The sequence below is a fragment of the Neolamprologus multifasciatus genome, chromosome 17 (assembly GCF_963576455.1).
Source record: "Neolamprologus multifasciatus chromosome 17, fNeoMul1.2, whole genome shotgun sequence".
Lineage (NCBI taxonomy): Eukaryota > Metazoa > Chordata > Actinopteri > Cichliformes > Cichlidae > Neolamprologus > Neolamprologus multifasciatus.
Genome location: NC_140455.1, coordinates 12,952,424 through 12,970,938, shown reverse-complemented (window position 1 = coordinate 12,970,938; position 18,515 = coordinate 12,952,424). Strand labels below are relative to the sequence as shown.

The 18,515-nt window shown below is 41.0% G+C and overlaps 2 protein-coding genes across 6 annotated transcripts in view; one reads left to right on the top strand and one right to left on the bottom strand.

Moving 5' to 3' along the window:
- Nucleotides 1-18,515, bottom strand: part of LOC146499043 (uncharacterized) — a 41,143-nt gene that overhangs the window by 13,153 nt on the left and 9,475 nt on the right. For all 5 annotated transcript variants that reach the window (XM_085137794.1, XM_085137791.1, XM_085137792.1 and 2 more), the window contains exons 13-28: nt 18,281-18,490; nt 17,840-17,941; nt 17,567-17,734; nt 17,332-17,442; nt 15,122-15,331; nt 14,680-14,781; nt 14,407-14,574; nt 14,172-14,282; nt 11,963-12,172; nt 11,521-11,622; nt 11,248-11,415; nt 11,013-11,123; nt 8,808-9,017; nt 8,369-8,470; nt 8,096-8,263; nt 7,861-7,971 (exon numbers count right to left, since the gene is read on the bottom strand). In XM_085137794.1, coding sequence (XP_084993920.1) covers nt 7,861-7,971; nt 8,096-8,263; nt 8,369-8,470; nt 8,808-9,017; nt 11,013-11,123; nt 11,248-11,415; nt 11,521-11,622; nt 11,963-12,172; nt 14,172-14,282; nt 14,407-14,574; nt 14,680-14,781; nt 15,122-15,331; nt 17,332-17,442; nt 17,567-17,734; nt 17,840-17,941; nt 18,281-18,490 — 2,364 coding nt within the window. The remainder of the gene's footprint in view (nt 1-7,860; nt 7,972-8,095; nt 8,264-8,368; nt 8,471-8,807; nt 9,018-11,012; nt 11,124-11,247; nt 11,416-11,520; nt 11,623-11,962; nt 12,173-14,171; nt 14,283-14,406; nt 14,575-14,679; nt 14,782-15,121; nt 15,332-17,331; nt 17,443-17,566; nt 17,735-17,839; nt 17,942-18,280; nt 18,491-18,515) is intronic.
- On the top strand, nt 1,320-5,980 carry LOC146499044 (uncharacterized). Its single transcript, XM_085137796.1, has 5 exons — nt 1,320-3,371; nt 3,471-3,806; nt 4,005-4,656; nt 4,813-4,856; nt 4,977-5,980. Exons 1-5 carry the CDS (start codon nt 2,595-2,597, stop codon nt 5,373-5,375), a joined length of 2,208 nt encoding a protein of 735 aa, XP_084993922.1. The 5' UTR covers nt 1,320-2,594; the 3' UTR covers nt 5,376-5,980.

Genomic DNA, 18,515 nt, shown 5'->3' with positions numbered 1-18,515 from the left:
TTAGAAGCATGCCTATGGAAAAAGTGCGCCGGCACACAGTGCAGTGCGCTTTATTGGTGTTATCGTGCACTTTTCCAGCCAGGTGTTTTCTTTTTCCCATTCTTTACTGTACTTTTGTAACCTTTTTTTCTTTCTCTGAGAGGAACAAACATTGCTGGTCTAATGCTGGGCTTACACTGTGCGATTTTTGGCCCATTTTGAGCCGATTTTTGAGTCGTGCGACCAATTTGGTGATCGGCCCGATTTTGGCCTTCATCGTGCATCCTGTAGTATATGTGGGGTAACGAGAAGCGATTAACACCTCACGACCAGCTCCCGATCATCAATCGCTCGTGAGGGTGTCACCGCAGCCGCTCACACTGCTCACACGCAAACACGTAAACGTCGGTGAAAAAGACGGAGCAGCACGGCTGTGCGGCGTGTGATCTGGACACAAGCGATGGAGGCACAACTTGTAGAACTTTGGAAAGCTCATCCGAGCCTTTTCGAAGTGGCATCACCAAATTATCACGACCACAACAACCGTGAAAATAGTCGGATTTACATTGCTGCTCAATCACAGCTGCCTGATCAGTGTTTTTCATTAGCAATTTAGCAAAGTTGATGGTGGTGTGTGTCTGTGTGACAGATTTTCTGTTATAACCTTCATTTTATGGAGGCACAGTGTGAGCACTCAGGTCGCATCAGAGCATCGGGCGGTATAGTGTGAGACCCTGCATCGTGACCTACGAACTTATAACCCATGCGAGCCAATCGTGCAGTTTGAAAATCGCACAGTGTTTGCCCAGCTTCAGGTGTACTGTCGTCTGAGACTGCAGTGTCGGCGTTTGTTTCCCTGTTGGCCATGCTTTTTGTTGTGGTCATCTGTTGTCTTCCGGTATTTTCTCTGCAAGCGACCTTTCCTCAACCAATGAGATGAGCGGTAATCTGAATTGTCATACTCGAATTGTCATAAGTGTGCTGTCAGCTCATTGGTCACAAAGCAGGAGCGGGGCTGGGAATTATGTTTTCAAACAAAGTGTTAATTACATTAAAACTTATAGACTACTTTTGATTCTCACTGTATTACGGGACAAAGTGCGTCCCTTTTCAGCTCAATACGGGACGTGTACTTTTGTTTCTAAATACGGGACGATTCCGTTTTTTAAGGGACGGTTGGCAACCCTAGCTGTGAGGTCAGTTCCTTGATCATTAAGGATGACTGACAAAATGTTTCTCCCACTGAAAATGTTATGTCCTGATGAACAGAATCATCAGGACATTCCATCAAATGTTCCATCATTTGGGATCTTAAAAATCAATTTGCTGAGATTCAGTTTAGTTTATTATATTATGTGGTTCAATGCCACTGGGCAAGTTAAAAGAGATGTCAAATGGTAAAAGAACTGATAAATTTATTGCTGTTCTCTGCTTTAACAAAGCCCTCGAGGCAATACTTACTACAACTCTTTTACCAGTTCACACACACATTCATACAGCAGCTTTAATGTTTCGCCTTTTTCGTGCTCTCTAACTGTTGCGTGTAACACTATTGATGCATCAGGGTTTTGAGGTTCAGAATCTTTCATTTTCACATGCGAACTGTAACCATAAAACATATCATAAGACAAACATGACTGTGTAGTAGCCAGTGACCATCAAAAAAAGTACTCAGAGCATTATAATTGAAAATGTTTTTCTTTTTTATGCCCTAACACACCTGTCACAGTAATTTATTATCAAATATATTGTATTACTTTTTTTTATTTAGAGCTTATAATCTATTTCTCAGTCAAAAGAAAATCATTAAGCTACACTGTAGATCATCTGTAGAGTTGTGAGCATTGACCATTGTTATTGGTTTGTAAATGGTCAGAGAAGTACACTGGATCTAATGTACTCCATAGTACTCCATGGAGTCCTGGCATTCCATACTCCAGTGGGTAGCATTTTCTGAGAACATCTTTAATGTTAAATAATGAAGTAACATTTAGGTTTATAGATGTAATGTTAGGATGCCTGGGTCATTGACCCAGGGCTTTTGAGTTTATTATATTATTTATAATTTATAGTCTTTGGGTTTTCGTTAGAGTCATGTCTTATGGTTTGTCTCTGTGTAATCCTTAGTTGCTGTCTCCCCTGTCTGCTATATCCCCGTGTCCAGTCAGTGTCTGTGTCTGCCCTGGTCCCACATCTCTGTTCCCTCTGTAGTGCCTGCATGTGAGTCTGTGTCTTTTGTTCAGTCTGTGTTATGTGTTTCCTGTTTTACTTTGAAGGTCTCTGTCTTATCTCAGTGTGTTCAGTTTACGCTTCCTTGTCTCGTCAGTTCTGATTTGCCCCAGCTGTGTTTCCCTCCTGTTGTCCATTCCCTGATTGCTCCCTCTATGTATTTAAGCCCTGTGTTTCAGTTTGTCATTGTCGCGATCTACCGTTTATTTAGCTGTGTGTTTTTTCATTCCTTCGGTGTAAGTTTATTTTGTTTTTTCCTGTTATGTTATATTTGAGTTTAAGATTAAAGCGGTTTTTGAGTTTAAGTTTTGTCTCCGGAGTCTGCACTTTGGGTCCTTCTCCTGCCTGCACGCAGCCATCACATAACAGAAGATCGCGACCAGAACATGGACCCAGCAGACTCTGTGTGGTATCGGCGACCCGCAGTTTCTGCCTTCGTCACGGAGAGCGTGAGGCAGGAGGCTAAGCATGCCCGGGAGCTCCAGTCACCCTTCTATGGGTCACGTTTGGCTTTGGGAGGGCCCCGCAGCCTCCAAACTGCCATGGCTACGGCCGAGCCGGCGCCTATGCCTCGGGCGATCAGGTTGAGCACCTGCTCATTCTCTCCGGTCGCTACACCTCCGCCTTCACCCCTGGATTACCAGTCCGACAAGAGGGTTAAGCGGCGGAGGAAGGATTACGTGACGCCGGACGTTAGACTCACTCCGCTGCAGTCCTTCGCTCTGTTTTTGGGTCTGCCACGTTCTGAGCTTCACAAACTCTCTGCTTCCTCATCGCAGCCCAGTTCGCCACCTCCCACTTCCCGGAGAAAGCGACGCTCACGCAGTCGCCACTCTGTCTCTGCTGAGCCACTCCCCATGGTGAGTTATAATGACTGTTTTCATTCTGCTCCCTCTGAGCTGGAAAAAGACAATCATGTGAACACTATAAATTCTGGGACGGTGAAAACTGTTAAGACTGTTAGACGTGGTGGTGGAAGGAAGCTAAAAAATATTTTAGAGGAGTCTGTGTTTGCTGAGCCTGCTCCTTTGCACCGTTGTGTTCCTGCTCCCAGGGCAGCTCGGGCCCAGCATTCCCCTGCACCTGTTTCAGTGCTTCAGGTGAGGGAGGCTGAAGTCCAGCTGGTCCCTGCTCCAGTGTCCAGGCCGGCTGAGCCTCTGCCTGTCGCTGCACCCATACCAGCTCCTCGGGTGGGGACAGCAGCTGCCCAGCCATGGACGGTGCCTGTCCCGGCTCCCAGGGTGAGGATGACCGGGAATCAGTTAGCTCCGGCACCCGTACCTTCTCCTCGGGTGGGAGTGGCTGGTGTCCGGCAGGTACCTGCACCTGTTTCTGACCTCACTGGAGGCTCAGGTGAGCCCGTCCAGCAGTTTTCTTTAGGCTCCGTGGGCTCAGACAACCTAGCCCAGCCATCTGCTAATCCACCACCTCACGCACCATTACTACCATTCTTACAAGAGTCAATACATCTTAAACTTCTATCCATAGCTCAAACATTAGCTCACCTATCGGCTCAGTCACCTGCTCAGTTCTCACCTCAGTCGTTTACTCAACCTTCTGCCTCTGCTGGAGGGTCCGAGGGGCCCGTCCAGCCTTCTGTTCCCGCTGGGGATTCTGGAGAACCGTACCAGCCTTTGTTCACCTCCGCTGGGGGGTCCGAGGGGCCCGTCCAGCCTTCGTCTGCCTCCGCTGGAGGGTCCGAGGGGCCCGTCCAGCCTTCGTCTGCCTCCGCTGGAGGGTCCGAGGGACCGCTTCAGCCGCCTGTTCCCGCTGGAGGGTCCGAGGGACCCGTCCAGCATCCTGCCTCCGCTGGAGGGTCCGAGGGACCGCTTCAGCCGCCTGTTCCCGCTGGAGGGTCCGAGGGGCCCGTCCAGCCGCCTGTTCCCGCTGGAGGGTCCGAGGGGCCCGTCCAGCCTCCTGTTCCCGCTGGAGGGTCCGAGGGGCCCGTCCAGCCTCCTGTTCCCGCTGGAGGGTCCGAGGGGCCCGTCCAGCGACCTGCATCGCCTGCAGCGCCACCACCTGCGGCTCCCACACCATTCCCTGCAGCGCCGCCCTCGTCAGGTCCAGCCTCCGAGTCTTCGCCCTCGCCTGGTCCAGCCTCCGAGTCTTCGCCCTCGCCTGGTCCAGCCTCCGAGTCTTCGCCCTCGCCTGGTCCAGCCTCCGAGTCTTCGCCCTCGCCTGGTCCAGCCTCCGAGTCTTCGCCCTCGCCTGGTCCAGCCTCCGAGTCTTCGCCCTCGCCTGGTCCAGCCTCCGAGTCTTCGCCCTCGCCTGGTCCAGGTTCAGCTTCAGCCTCTGCGTCTTCGCCCTCGCCTGGTCCGGCCTCCGTGTCTTCGCCCTCGGCGCCGCCTGGTCCTGCCTCACTCCGTCTATCTTCGTCTGCGCCTGGGGTCCCCATGCCGTCAGGTCCAGTCCGGCCTGCTCGTCCTGCCCGGCCTGCCCGGCCTGCCCGGCCTGCCCGTCCTGCACGTCCTGCACGTCCTGCACGTCCTGCACGTCCTGTCCGTCCTGCACGTCCTGCACGTCCTGTCCGGCCTGCTCGTCCTGCACGTCCTGTCCGGCCTGTTCGTCCTGCACGTCCTGTCCGGCCTGTTCGGCCACTTTCCGGGCCGATGACTGGACATCATTGCCGTCGCGGACGGCCCCCTGACCTGCTCCGTCGCGGACGGCCCCCTGACCTGCTCCGTCGCCGCCGGTGCCTCCCGCCCGGACGGCCCCCTGACCTGCTCCGTCGCCGCCGGTGCCTCCCGCCCGGCCGGCCTCCTGACCTACTCCGTCGCCGCCGGTGCCTCCCGCCTGCCCGGCCCCCTGAACTGTCCTCTTGGCTCTTGGGCCGCCTGCCTCCGGGCCGCCCCCCTGAACTGCCCGGGTTTGGACTGTTGTGCCGTCAGCCTCCGGGCCGGCCTCCTGAACCTTTTCGAGACTGGTACCTGGGCCTCTGCGCCTTTCATGGGCTTTTTGTCTGTTTTCTTTTGGACTGTTGCTGGGCCGCAGTGCTGTTGTTTTGGGCTTTTGCTCCCTGTATTTTTTGTCTCTGGCTCCGTGTGTTTGTTTCATTTCGGTCCCTCCATCCTGTTCCCCCGCCGCCCACCCTGGTTGGGTTGTTTTTTGTTTTGGTGTTTCGGGTTGGGCTGTCTGGGAGCCAGCCCTTTAGGGGGGGATACTGTTAGGATGCCTGGGTCATTGACCCAGGGCTTTTGAGTTTATTATATTATTTATAATTTATAGTCTTTGGGTTTTCGTTAGAGTCATGTCTTATGGTTTGTCTCTGTGTAATCCTTAGTTGCTGTCTCCCCTGTCTGCTATATCCCCGTGTCCAGTCAGTGTCTGTGTCTGCCCTGGTCCCACATCTCTGTTCCCTCTGTAGTGCCTGCATGTGAGTCTGTGTCTTTTGTTCAGTCTGTGTTATGTGTTTCCTGTTTTACTTTGAAGGTCTCTGTCTTATCTCAGTGTGTTCAGTTTACGCTTCCTTGTCTCGTCAGTTCTGATTTGCCCCAGCTGTGTTTCCCTCCTGTTGTCCATTCCCTGATTGCTCCCTCTATGTATTTAAGCCCTGTGTTTCAGTTTGTCATTGTCGCGATCTACCGTTTATTTAGCTGTGTGTTTTTTCATTCCTTCGGTGTAAGTTTATTTTGTTTTTTCCTGTTATGTTATATTTGAGTTTAAGATTAAAGCGGTTTTTGAGTTTAAGTTTTGTCTCCGGAGTCTGCACTTTGGGTCCTTCTCCTGCCTGCACGCAGCCATCACATAACATGTAAGGCCATAAGCTGGAAGAATTTTGGAGGCATCATTAACTGTGATTTACTAAAGAACTAATTCAGCAGATTTTTTTTTTTTTTTACTGATTCTATATTTCAAACATAAATATCTTTCACATAAAGAGTAATTTAACATCTTTTAATGTGCTCTGTTTGCTGACAGTCTGAAACATCAAATCTCACTGCAGTGACTTTTGGGTGTACTCTAAAACCTGAGAACACCACTAAAGGGTGTAGTTGTTTGTTCAGCATTTCTGATGTCATAATACCACATCCACCGGCAGTGTTGGGGAGTAACGGAATACATGTACCGACGTTACGTATTTAAAATACAAAATATGAGTAACTGTATTCCGTTACAGTTACCGTTTAAAAAGGTGGTATTTAGAATACAGTTACTTTGTTGAAATAAATGGATTACACGGCGGTACTTCCCTGTCTCATATTGTGGCGGGTCAGGACTGTTTGGGTTTTGTTTGACAGCTACGTTCTGTTGTTCCAGGTGGCAGCGTTACGGTTGCCATGGTTACAAGGTGACGCTCTCTCTCTGCGTGTTTCCTGGGTGAGAGAGCGCCTTGTTGTTGTTGTTGTGCTAAGCTAATAGGCAGAATGCTACAGGTATAGCTCTAAAGAATGTAGCATCATAGGCAGTGTAGTCCATGCTGCAGGGAGAATGGACTGCCATACACGTTATGTGTCTGTGAGCAAGAGGAGAGAGAAAAAGGAAAAGTAGAGCTGTCATCGAGCAAAAACGGGAGCTGGAAGCATGTAAATATAATAATAACCACTGCAGCCAAGAAGAGTGCCTGACAGCCCAGTTGTAAGTAAGCTATTAAGACTCGACTGTACACCGTGTTCGTGTTTTCCTCCAAAAACAATAAGTTCCATTGGAGCAGCCTTTCAACGCCTCTCTCTGTCTCTCGCTAGCAAAGTTGACCCAGAAAACAAAGTAAAGCTAGTTTTCGGCTATGAGCCCGACACAGAACCCACCGTATTAGCCAGAGGTCCCTTTACTACGGTTCGGAGCCGTGGACCTTCAGTAACAGTAATAAATCACAGCAATAGTACATTTATGTAGTTGTAAACAGCATGATAATATATTAAGTAATCCAAAGTATTCAGAATACGTTACTCTCATTAAGTAACGTAACGGAATACGTTACAGAATACATTTTAGGGCATGTATTCTGTATTCTGTAATGGAATACATTTTAAAAGTAACCTTCCCAACACTGTCCACCGGTAAACATTTTTCAATTGAAGAGAAGAACAGAGCCTGATTTTCCCTCAATTTTTTGGTGACTTTCACAATAATGCCATTGAAAACATGTACTCACAATGTCAGAAGCCAAAGTGATTTCCTATGAACGAACAGTGTTCCTACACTGGGTGTTCTATCATCATGTAAACTGTGGTTTTCATTTACAGTAGGTAACTGATTTTTCCAAGAAATGAAAGTGCTACTCTTGATATTTTCATGTGTATTTTCTTTACTTTGCTCTAGTTTTGATGGACATTTGTCTGTTTGTTTTCAGCGGTTGTTTTAAACAAATGATTAGTCACGACAAAAAGTGGCAAATTAATCAATACCTCCATGCTACAAATATTGAAATATTTTTAAAAGCAGTTTGGGGAATATTTGTTAACTAATATATTTATGCTTTGTGGACAAATCTGTAATCTTTTAAAAGCTGATTAATGAGCACATCTTAATTGTCATCTTTAATGATTCAAAGTACAAAATAACATCTATTACAAATATTGATAAAATGCTTCATAATGTTTCCAGTGACTGGTTAAAAAAAACAAAAAAAAAACAAACTTTGTTGATGTTATTCTAGGCAGAAAAAATAATTTAAAGCTGATCTTTGTTAAAGTATACATCAAGAAGACTCACTGATTGATTGAAAGCATTGGTCCTCCACTCCTTGACATTGTATTGGAGTGTTGCACAAAGGGTTGGAACAAATGTTACATAACTGGCCATTACTTGACTGAGGAGTAGGAGCTGAAACAGAAAAGAACATAATTTCAATTCACAACAGAGAACATTTCAGCAGATACCAGAATATTGTTTCTTATCTCTTTCTGTTATTGTGTCTTTAATAAAACACTTATTGATTTGTGCTTACCAGCCAGAGTTTGTGAGTTGCAGTTATCTGTGTTGCAGCACGTGGCAGATGCAAGAGCACTTTGAACACCCAGGTCAACTGAAAATGTCTGAGAGCCCGTAGCTGGACACAGGGAGGAAGATGCACATGCCTTGTAGATTTCCGTTGTTGTATTTCCAGATGAGGTAGCTGCAAATTCACAGTGTGGTTCATTAATGTTGATGAAAAGTACATATAACCTCACAGTGTTTGCTATTTACTGAAGTGTATCAGATAATATGAAGAGAAGATTACCTAAAATAGTAGCTGTAACACACATCGTCCCTGAAGAACATGTAATTGGTACTGTGCTTGAACACGTCTGATCAGTACATGTTTGACACTGAAGGGCTCCAGCTGCAATCAGGAGAGAAACATTGAAAGGACTGAAGTTAAAATGAAACATTACAGGTTTTTGAATACCCCAGTATACTGGCATTATTAAAGTCTTCATCTCTTCTATTTCTTTACACTGTTACAAAGGTTGATGAAATGCTGTTAATCTCTGTATCTCTGTATAAATAAAAAAAATGGATAGGAAACACTAAATTAGAGTTAATTTAAGGTTAATGTATTAAGGATAATTAAACCATGGCGGCCTACTCTAAAAACTGTCACACATTTAACAGACTGTGAATCTATATTTAAAATGTTATAATTTTTAGGGCATGTATATCACCACCATGTGGAGCACCTGTTGTCGTGGTTGGTGTAGCTTTGGTTGTGGTTGGAGCAGCTGTTTTTGTGGTTGGTGCTGCAGTTGTTTTGGGCAAAGTACAGATTGGTCCACTTATTATGGTACTGACATTCTGCATGAAAGGTAGGGAACCCAGGCTTGAGGCAGCTGCACACAGGCTTGTAGACGCACAGCCGTGAGCTGGGAAAGTGTTGACACCGTCGTTCACTGCAGATCAAAAATCAGAGTTTGAACAATTTCAGTTATTTTTATGTTATGATGTTATGATATAGCTTCATATTTAAAGCATTACTCAGAACATCTTAAAAATCACTTGATGCATGTTCAATCATTCAAGTAAGTAAGTGGGAGTGGGAGAAATGTTTTGTCACTGATCCAAGTTACTTCTTCAGTCTCAGCTGACTGCAGGTTTCCCCAACCTTATAAACAGTACATTTGCACAATGACAGTAACTAGCCTACTGAATGAACAATGGGCTGTGAGGTCAGTTCCTTGATCATTAAGGATGACTGACAAAATGTTTCTCCCACTGAAAATGTTATGTCCTGATGAACAGAATCAACCTTTTGGGATCTTAAAAATCAATTTGCTGAGATTCAGTTTAGTTTATTATATTATGTGGTTCAATGCCACTGGGCAAGTTAAAAGAGATGTCAAATGGTAAAAGAACTGATAAATTTATTGCTGTTCTCTGCTTTAACAAAGCCCTCGAGGCAATACTTACTACAACTCTTTTACCAGTTCACACACACATTCATACAGCAGCTTTAATGTTTCGCCTTTTTCGTGCTCTCTAACTGTTGCGTGTAACACTATTGATGCAACAGGGTTTTGAGGTTCAGAATCTTTCATTTTCACATGCGAACTGTAACCATAAAACATATCATAAGACAAACATGACTGTGTAATAGCCAGTGACCATCAAAAAAAGTACTCAGAGCATTATAATTGAAAATGTTTTTCTTTTTTATGCCCTAACACACCTGTCACAGTAATTTATTATCAAATATATTGTATTACTTTTTTTTATTTAGAGCTTATAATCTATTTCTCAGTCAAAAGAAAATCATTAAGCTACACTGTAGATCATCTGTAGAGTTGTGAGCATTGACCATTGTTATTGGTTTGTAAATGGTCAGAGAAGTACACTGGATCTAATGTACTCCATAGTACTCCATGGAGTCCTGGCATTCCATACTCCAGTGGGTAGCATTTTCTGAGAACATCTTTAATGTTAAATAATGAAGTAACATTTAGGTTTATAGATGTAAGGCCATAAGCTGGAAGAATTTTGGAGGCATCATTAACTGTGATTTACTAAAGAACTAATTGAGCAGATTTTTTTTTTTACTGATTCTATATTTCAAACATAAATATCTTTCACATAAAGAGTAATTTAACATCTTTTAATGTGCTCTGTTTGCTGACAGTCTGAAACGTCAAATCTCACTGCAGTGACTTTTGGGTGTACTCTAAAACCTGAGAACACCACTAAAGGGTGTAGTTGTTTGTTCAGCATTTCTGATGTCATAATACCACATCCACCGGTAAACATTTTTCAATTGAAGAGAAGAACAGAGCCTGATTTTCCCTCAATTTTTTGGTGACTTTCACAATAATGCTATTGAAAACATGTACTCACAATGTCAGAAGCCAAAGTGATTTCCTATGAACGAACAGTGTTCCTAAACTGGGTGTTCTATCATCATGTAAACTGTGGTTTTCATTTAAAGTAGGTAACTGATTTTTCCAAGAAATGAAAGTGCTACTCTTGATATTTTCATGTGTATTTTCTTTACTTTGCTCTAGTTTTGATGGACATTTGTCTGTTTGTTTTCAGCGGTTGTTTTAAACAAATGATTAGTCATGACAAAAAGTGGCAAATTAATCAATACCTCCATGCTACAAATATTGAAATATTTTTAAAAACAGTTTGGGGAATATTTGTTAACTAATATATTTATGCTTTGTGGACAAATCTGTAATCTTTTAAAAGCTGATTAATGAGCACATCTTAATTGTCATCTTTAATGATTCAAAGTACAAAATAACATCTATTACAAATATTGATAAAATGCTTCATAATGTTTCCAGTGACTGGTTAAAAAAAACAAAAAAAAAACAAACTTTGTTGATGTTATTCTAGGCAGAAAAAATAATTTAAAGCTGATCTTTGTTAAAGTATACATCAAGAAGACTCACTGATTGATTGAAAGCATTGGTCCTCCACTCCTTGACATTGTATTGGAGTGTTGCACAAAGGGTTGGAACAAATGTTACATAACTGGCCATTACTTGACTGAGGAGTAGGAGCTGAAACAGAAAAGAACATAATTTCAATTCAGAACAGAGAACATTTCAGCAGATATCAGAATATTGTTTCTTATCTCTTTCTGTTATTGTGTCTTTAATAAAACACTTATTGATTTGTGCTTACCAGCCAGAGTTTGTGAGTTGCAGTTATCTGTGTTGCAGCACGTGGCAGATGCAAGAGCACTTTGAACACCCAGGTCAACTGAAAATGTCTGAGAGCCCGTAGCTGGACACAGGGAGGAAGATGCACACGCCTTGTAGATTTCCGTTGTTGTATTTCCAGATGAGGTAGCTGCAAATTCACAGTGTGGTTCATTAATGTTGATGAAAAGTACATATAACCTCACAGTGTTTGCTATTTACTGAAGTGTATCAGATAATATGAAGAGAAGATTACCTAAAATAGTAGCTGTAACACACATCGTCCCTGAAGAACATGTAATTGGTACTGTGCTTGAACACGTCTGATCAGTACATGTTTGACACTGAAGGGCTCCAGCTGCAATCAGGAGAGAAACATTGAAAGGACTGAAGTTAAAATGAAACATTACAGGTTTTTGAATACCCCAGTATACTGGCATTATTAAAGTCTTCATCTCTTCTATTGCTTTACACTGTTACAAAGGTTGATGAAATGCTGTTAATCTCTGTATCTCTGTATAAATTTAAAAAAAAATGGATAGGAAACACTAAATTAGAGTTAATTTAAGGTTAATGTATTAAGGATAATTAAACCATGGCGGCCTACTCTAAAAACTGTCACACATTTAACAGACTGTGAATCTATATTTAAAATGTTATAATTTTTAGGGCATGTATATCACCACCATGTGGAGCACCTGTTGTCGTGGTTGGTGTAGCTTTGGTTGTGGTTGGAGCAGCTGTTTTTGTGGTTGGTGCTGCAGTTGTTGTGGGCAAAGTACAGATTGGTCCACTTATTATGGTACTGACATTCTGCATGAAAGGTAGGGAACCCAGGCTTGAGGCAGCTGCACACAGGCTTGTAGACGCACAGCCGTGAGCTGGGAAAGTGTTGACACCGTCGTTCACTGCAGATCAAAAATCAGAGTTTGAACAATTTCAGTTATTTTTATGTTATGATGTTATGATATAGCTTCATATTTAAAGCATTACTCAGAACATCTTAAAAATCACTTGATGCATGTTCAATCATTCAAGTAAGTAAGTGGGAGTGGGAGAAATGTTTTGTCACTGATCCAAGTTACTTCTTCAGTCTCAGCTGACTGCAGGTTTCCCCAACCTTATAAACAGTACATTTGCACAATGACAGTAACTAGCCTACTGAATGAACAATGGGCTGTGAGGTCAGTTCCTTGATCATTAAGGATGACTGACAAAATGTTTCTCCCACTGAAAATGTTATGTCCTGATGAACAGAATCAACCTTTTGGGATCTTAAAAATCAATTTGCTGAGATTCAGTTTAGTTTATTATATTATGTGGTTCAATGCCACTGGGCAAGTTAAAAGAGATGTCAAATGGTAAAAGAACTGATAAATTTATTGCTGTTCTCTGCTTTAACAAAGCCCTCGAGGCAATACTTACTACAACTCTTTTACCAGTTCACACACACATTCATACAGCAGCTTTAATGTTTCGCCTTTTTCGTGCTCTCTAACTGTTGCGTGTAACACTATTGATGCAACAGGGTTTTGAGGTTCAGAATCTTTCATTTTCACATGCGAACTGTAACCATAAAACATATCATAAGACAAACATGACTGTGTAATAGCCAGTGACCATCAAAAAAAGTACTCAGAGCATTATAATTGAAAATGTTTTTCTTTTTTATGCCCTAACACACCTGTCACAGTAATTTATTATCAAATATATTGTATTACTTTTTTTTATTTAGAGCTTATAATCTATTTCTCAGTCAAAAGAAAATCATTAAGCTACACTGTAGATCATCTGTAGAGTTGTGAGCATTGACCATTGTTATTGGTTTGTAAATGGTCAGAGAAGTACACTGGATCTAATGTACTCCATAGTACTCCATGGAGTCCTGGCATTCCATACTCCAGTGGGTAGCATTTTCTGAGAACATCTTTAATGTTAAATAATGAAGTAACATTTAGGTTTATAGATGTAAGGCCATAAGCTGGAAGAATTTTGGAGGCATCATTAACTGTGATTTACTAAAGAACTAATTCAGCAGATTTTTTTTTTTACTGATTCTATATTTCAAACATAAATATCTTTCACATAAAGAGTAATTTAACATCTTTTAATGTGCTCTGTTTGCTGACAGTCTGAAACATCAAATCTCACTGCAGTGACTTTTGGGTGTACTCTAAAACCTGAGAACACCACTAAAGGGTGTAGTTGTTTGTTCAGCATTTCTGATGTCATAATACCACATCCACCGGTAAACATTTTTCAATTGAAGAGAAGAACAGAGCCTGATTTTCCCTCAATTTTTTGGTGACTTTCACAATAATGCTATTGAAAACATGTACTCACAATGTCAGAAGCCAAAGTGATTTCCTATGAACGAACAGTGTTCCTACACTGGGTGTTCTATCATCATGTAAACTGTGGTTTTCATTTAAAGTAGGTAACTGATTTTTCCAAGAAATGAAAGTGCTACTCTTGATATTTTCATGTGTATTTTCTTTACTTTGCTCTAGTTTTGATGGACATTTGTCTGTTTGTTTTCAGCGGTTGTTTTAAACAAATGATTAGTCATGACAAAAAGTGGCAAATTAATCAATACCTCCATGCTACAAATATTGAAATATTTTTAAAAACAGTTTGGGGAATATTTGTTAACTAATATATTTATGCTTTGTGGACAAATCTGTAATCTTTTAAAAGCTGATTAATGAGCACATCTTAATTGTCATCTTTAATGATTCAAAGTACAAAATAACATCTATTACAAATATTGATAAAATGCTTCATAATGTTTCCAGTGACTGGTTAAAAAAACAACAAAAAAAAAAAAAAAACTTTGTTGATGTTATTCTAGGCAGAAAAAATAATTTAAAGCTGATCTTTGTTAAAGTATACATCAAGAAGACTCACTGATTGATTGAAAGCATTGGTCCTCCACTCCTTGACATTGTATTGGAGTGTTGCACAAAGGGTTGGAACAAATGTTACATAACTGGCCATTACTTGACTGAGGAGTAGGAGCTGAAACAGAAAAGAACATAATTTCAATTCACAACAGAGAACATTTCAGCAGATATCAGAATATTGTTTCTTATCTCTTTCTGTTATTGTGTCTTTAATAAAACACTTATTGATTTGTGCTTACCAGCCAGAGTTTGTGAGTTGCAGTTATCTGTGTTGCAGCACGTGGCAGATGCAAGAGCACTTTGAACACCCAGGTCAACTGAAAATGTCTGAGAGCCCGTAGCTGGACACAGGGAGGAAGATGCACATGCCTTGTAGATTTCCGTTGTTGTATTTCCAGATGAGGTAGCTGCAAATTCACAGTGTGGTTCATTAATGTTGATGAAAAGTACATATAACCTCACAGTGTTTGCTATTTACTGAAGTGTATCAGATAATATGAAGAGAAGATTACCTAAAATAGTAGCTGTAACACACATCGTCCCTGAAGAACATGTAATTGGTACTGTGCTTGAACACGTCTGATCAGTACATGTTTGGCACTGAAGGGCTCCAGCTGCAATCAGGAGAGAAACATTTAAAGGACTGAAGTTAAAATGAAACATTACAGGTTTTTGAATACCCCAGTATACTGGCATTATTAAAGTCTTCATCTCTTCTATTTCTTTACACTGTTACAAAGGTTGATGAAATGCTGTTAATCTCTGTATCTCTGTATAAATTTTAAAAAAAATGGATAGGAAACACTAAATTAGAGTTAATTTAAGGTTAATGTATTAAGGATAATTAAACCATGGCGGCCTACTCTAAAAACTGTCACACATTTAACAGACTGTGAATCTATATTTAAAATGTTATAATTTTTAGGGCATGTATATCACCACCATGTGGAGCACCTGTTGTCGTGGTTGGTGTAGCTTTGGTTGTGGTTGGAGCAGCTGTTTTTGTGGTTGGTGCTGCAGTTGTTGTGGGCAAAGTACAGATTGGTCCACTTATTATGGTACTGACATTCTGCATGAAAGGTAGGGAACCCAGGCTTGAGGCAGCTGCACACAGGCTTGTAGACGCACAGCCGTGAGCTGGGAAAGTGTTGACACCGTCGTTCACTGCAGATCAAAAATCAGAGTTTGAACAATTTCAGTTATTTTTATGTTATGATGTTATGATATAGCTTCATATTTAAAGCATTAGTCAGAACATCTTAAAAATCACTTGATGCATGTTCAATCATTCAAGTAAGTAAGTGGGAGTGGGAGAAATGTTTTGTCACTGATCCAAGTTACTTCTTCAGTCTCAGCTGACTGCAGGTTTCCCCAACCTTATAAACAGTACATTTGCACAATGACAGTAACTAGCCTACTGAATGAACAATGGGCTGTGAGGTCAGTTCCTTGATCATTAAGGATGACTGACAAAATGTTTCTCCCACTGAAAATGTTATGTCCTGATGAACAGAATCAACCTTTTGGGATCTTAAAAATCAATTTGCTGAGATTCAGTTTAGTTTATTATATTATGTGGTTCAATGCCACTGGGCAAGTTAAAAGAGATGTCAAATGGTAAAAGAACTGATAAATTTATTGCTGTTCTCTGCTTTAACAAAGCCCTCGAGGCAATACTTACTACAACTCTTTTACCAGTTCACACACACATTCATACAGCAGCTTTAATGTTTCGCCTTTTTCGTGCTCTCTAACTGTTGCGTGTAACACTATTGATGCAACAGGGTTTTGAGGTTCAGAATCTTTCATTTTCACATGCGAACTGTAACCATAAAACATATCATAAGACAAACATGACTGTGTAATAGCCAGTGACCATCAAAAAAAGTACTCAGAGCATTATAATTGAAAATGTTTTTCTTTTTTATGCCCTAACACACCTGTCACAGTAATTTATTATCAAATATATTGTATTACTTTTTTTTATTTAGAGCTTATAGTCTATTTCTCAGTCAAAAGAAAATCATTAAGCTACACTGTAGATCATCTGTAGAGTTGTGAGCATTGACCATTGTTATTGGTTTGTAAATGGTCAGAGAAGTACACTGGATCTAATGTACTCCATAGTACTCCATGGAGTCCTGGCATTCCATACTCCAGTGGGTAGCATTTTCTGAGAACATCTTTAATGTTAAATAATGAAGTAACATTTAGGTTTATAGATGTAAGGCCATAAGCTGGAAGAATTTTGGAGGCATCATTAACTGTGATTTACTAAAGAACTAATTGAGCAGATTTTTTTTTTTACTGATTCTATATTTCAAACATAAATATCTTTCACATAAAGAGTAATTTAACATCTTTTAATGTGCTCTGTTTGCTGACAGTCTGAAACGTCAAATCTCACTGCAGTGACTTTTGGGTGTACTCTAAAACCTGAGAACACCACTAAAGGGTGTAGTTGTTTGTTCAGCATTTCTGATGTCATAATACCACATCCACCGGTAAACATTTTTCAATTGAAGAGAAGAACAGAGCCTGATTTTCCCTCAATTTTTTGGTGACTTTCACAATAATGCTATTGAAAACATGTACTCACAATGTCAGAAGCCAAAGTGATTTCCTATGAACGAACAGTGTTCCTACACTGGGTGTTCTATCATCATGTAAACTGTGGTTTTCATTTAAAGTAGGTAACTGATTTTTCCAAGAAATGAAAGTGCTACTCTTGATATTTTCATGTGTATTTTCTTTACTTTGCTCTAGTTTTGATGGACATTTGTCTGTTTGTTTTCAGCGGTTGTTTTAAACAAATGATTAGTCATGACAAAAAGTGGCAAATTAATCAATACCTCCATGCTACAAATATTGAAATATTTTTAAAAACAGTTTGGGGAATATTTGTTAACTAATATATTTATGCTTTGTGGACAAATCTGTAATCTTTTAAAAGCTGATTAATGAGCACATCTTAATTGTCATCTTTAATGATTCAAAGTACAAAATAACATCTATTACAAATATTGATAAAATGCTTCATAATGTTTCCAGTGACTGGTTAAAAAAAACAACAAAAAAAAAAAAAAAACTTTGTTGATGTTATTCTAGGCAGAAAAAATAATTTAAAGCTGATCTTTGTTAAAGTATACATCAAGAAGACTCACTGATTGATTGAAAGCATTGGTCCTCCACTCCTTGACATTGTATTGGAGTGTTGCACAAAGGGTTGGAACAAATGTTACATAACTGGCCATTACTTGACTGAGGAGTAGGAGCTGAAACAGAAAAGAACATAATTTCAATTCAGAACAGAGAACATTTCAGCAGATATCAGAATATTGTTTCTTATCTCTTTCTGTTATTGTGTCTTTAATAAAACACTTATTGATTTGTGCTTACCAGCCAGAGTTTGTGAGTTGCAGTTATCTGTGTTGCAGCACGTGGCAGATGCAAGAGCACTTTGAACACCCAGGTCAACTGAAAATGTCTGAGAGCCCGTAGCTGGACACAGGGAGGAAGATGCACATGCCTTGTAGATTTCCGTTGTTGTATTTCCAGATGAGGTAGCTGCAAATTCACAGTGTGGTTCATTAATGTTGATGAAAAGTACATATAACCTCACAGTGTTTGCTATTTACTGAAGTGTATCAGATAATATGAAGAGAAGATTACCTAAAATAGTAGCTGTAACACACATCGTCCCTGAAGAACATGTAATTGGTACTGTGCTTGAACACGTCTGATCAGTACATGTTTGACACTGAAGGGCTCCAGCTGCAATCAGGAGAGAAACATTGAAAGGACTGAAGTTAAAATGAAACATTACAGGTTTTTGAATACCCCAGTATACTGGCATTATTAAAGTCTTCATCTCTTCTATTTCTTTACACTGTTACAAAGGTTGATGAAATGCTGTTAATCTCTGTATCTCTGTATAAATTTAAAAAAAATGGATAGGAAACACTAAATTAGAGTTAATTTAAGGTTAATGTATTAAGGATAATTAAACCATGGCGGCCTACTCTAAAAACTGTCACACATTTAACAGACTGTGAATCTATATTTAAAATGTTATAATTTTTAGGGCATGTGTATCACCACCATGTGGAGCACCTGTTGTCGTGGTTGGTGTAGCTTTGGTTGTGGTTGGAGCAGCTGTTTTTGTGGTTGGTGCTGCAGTTGTTGTGGGCAAAGTACAGATTGGTCCACTTATTATGGTACTGACATTCTGCATGAAAGGTAGGGAACCCAGGCTTGAGGCAGCTGCACACAGGCTTGTAGACGCACAGCCGTGAGCTGGGAAAGTGTTGACACCGTCGTTCACTGCAGATCAAAAATCAGAGTTTGA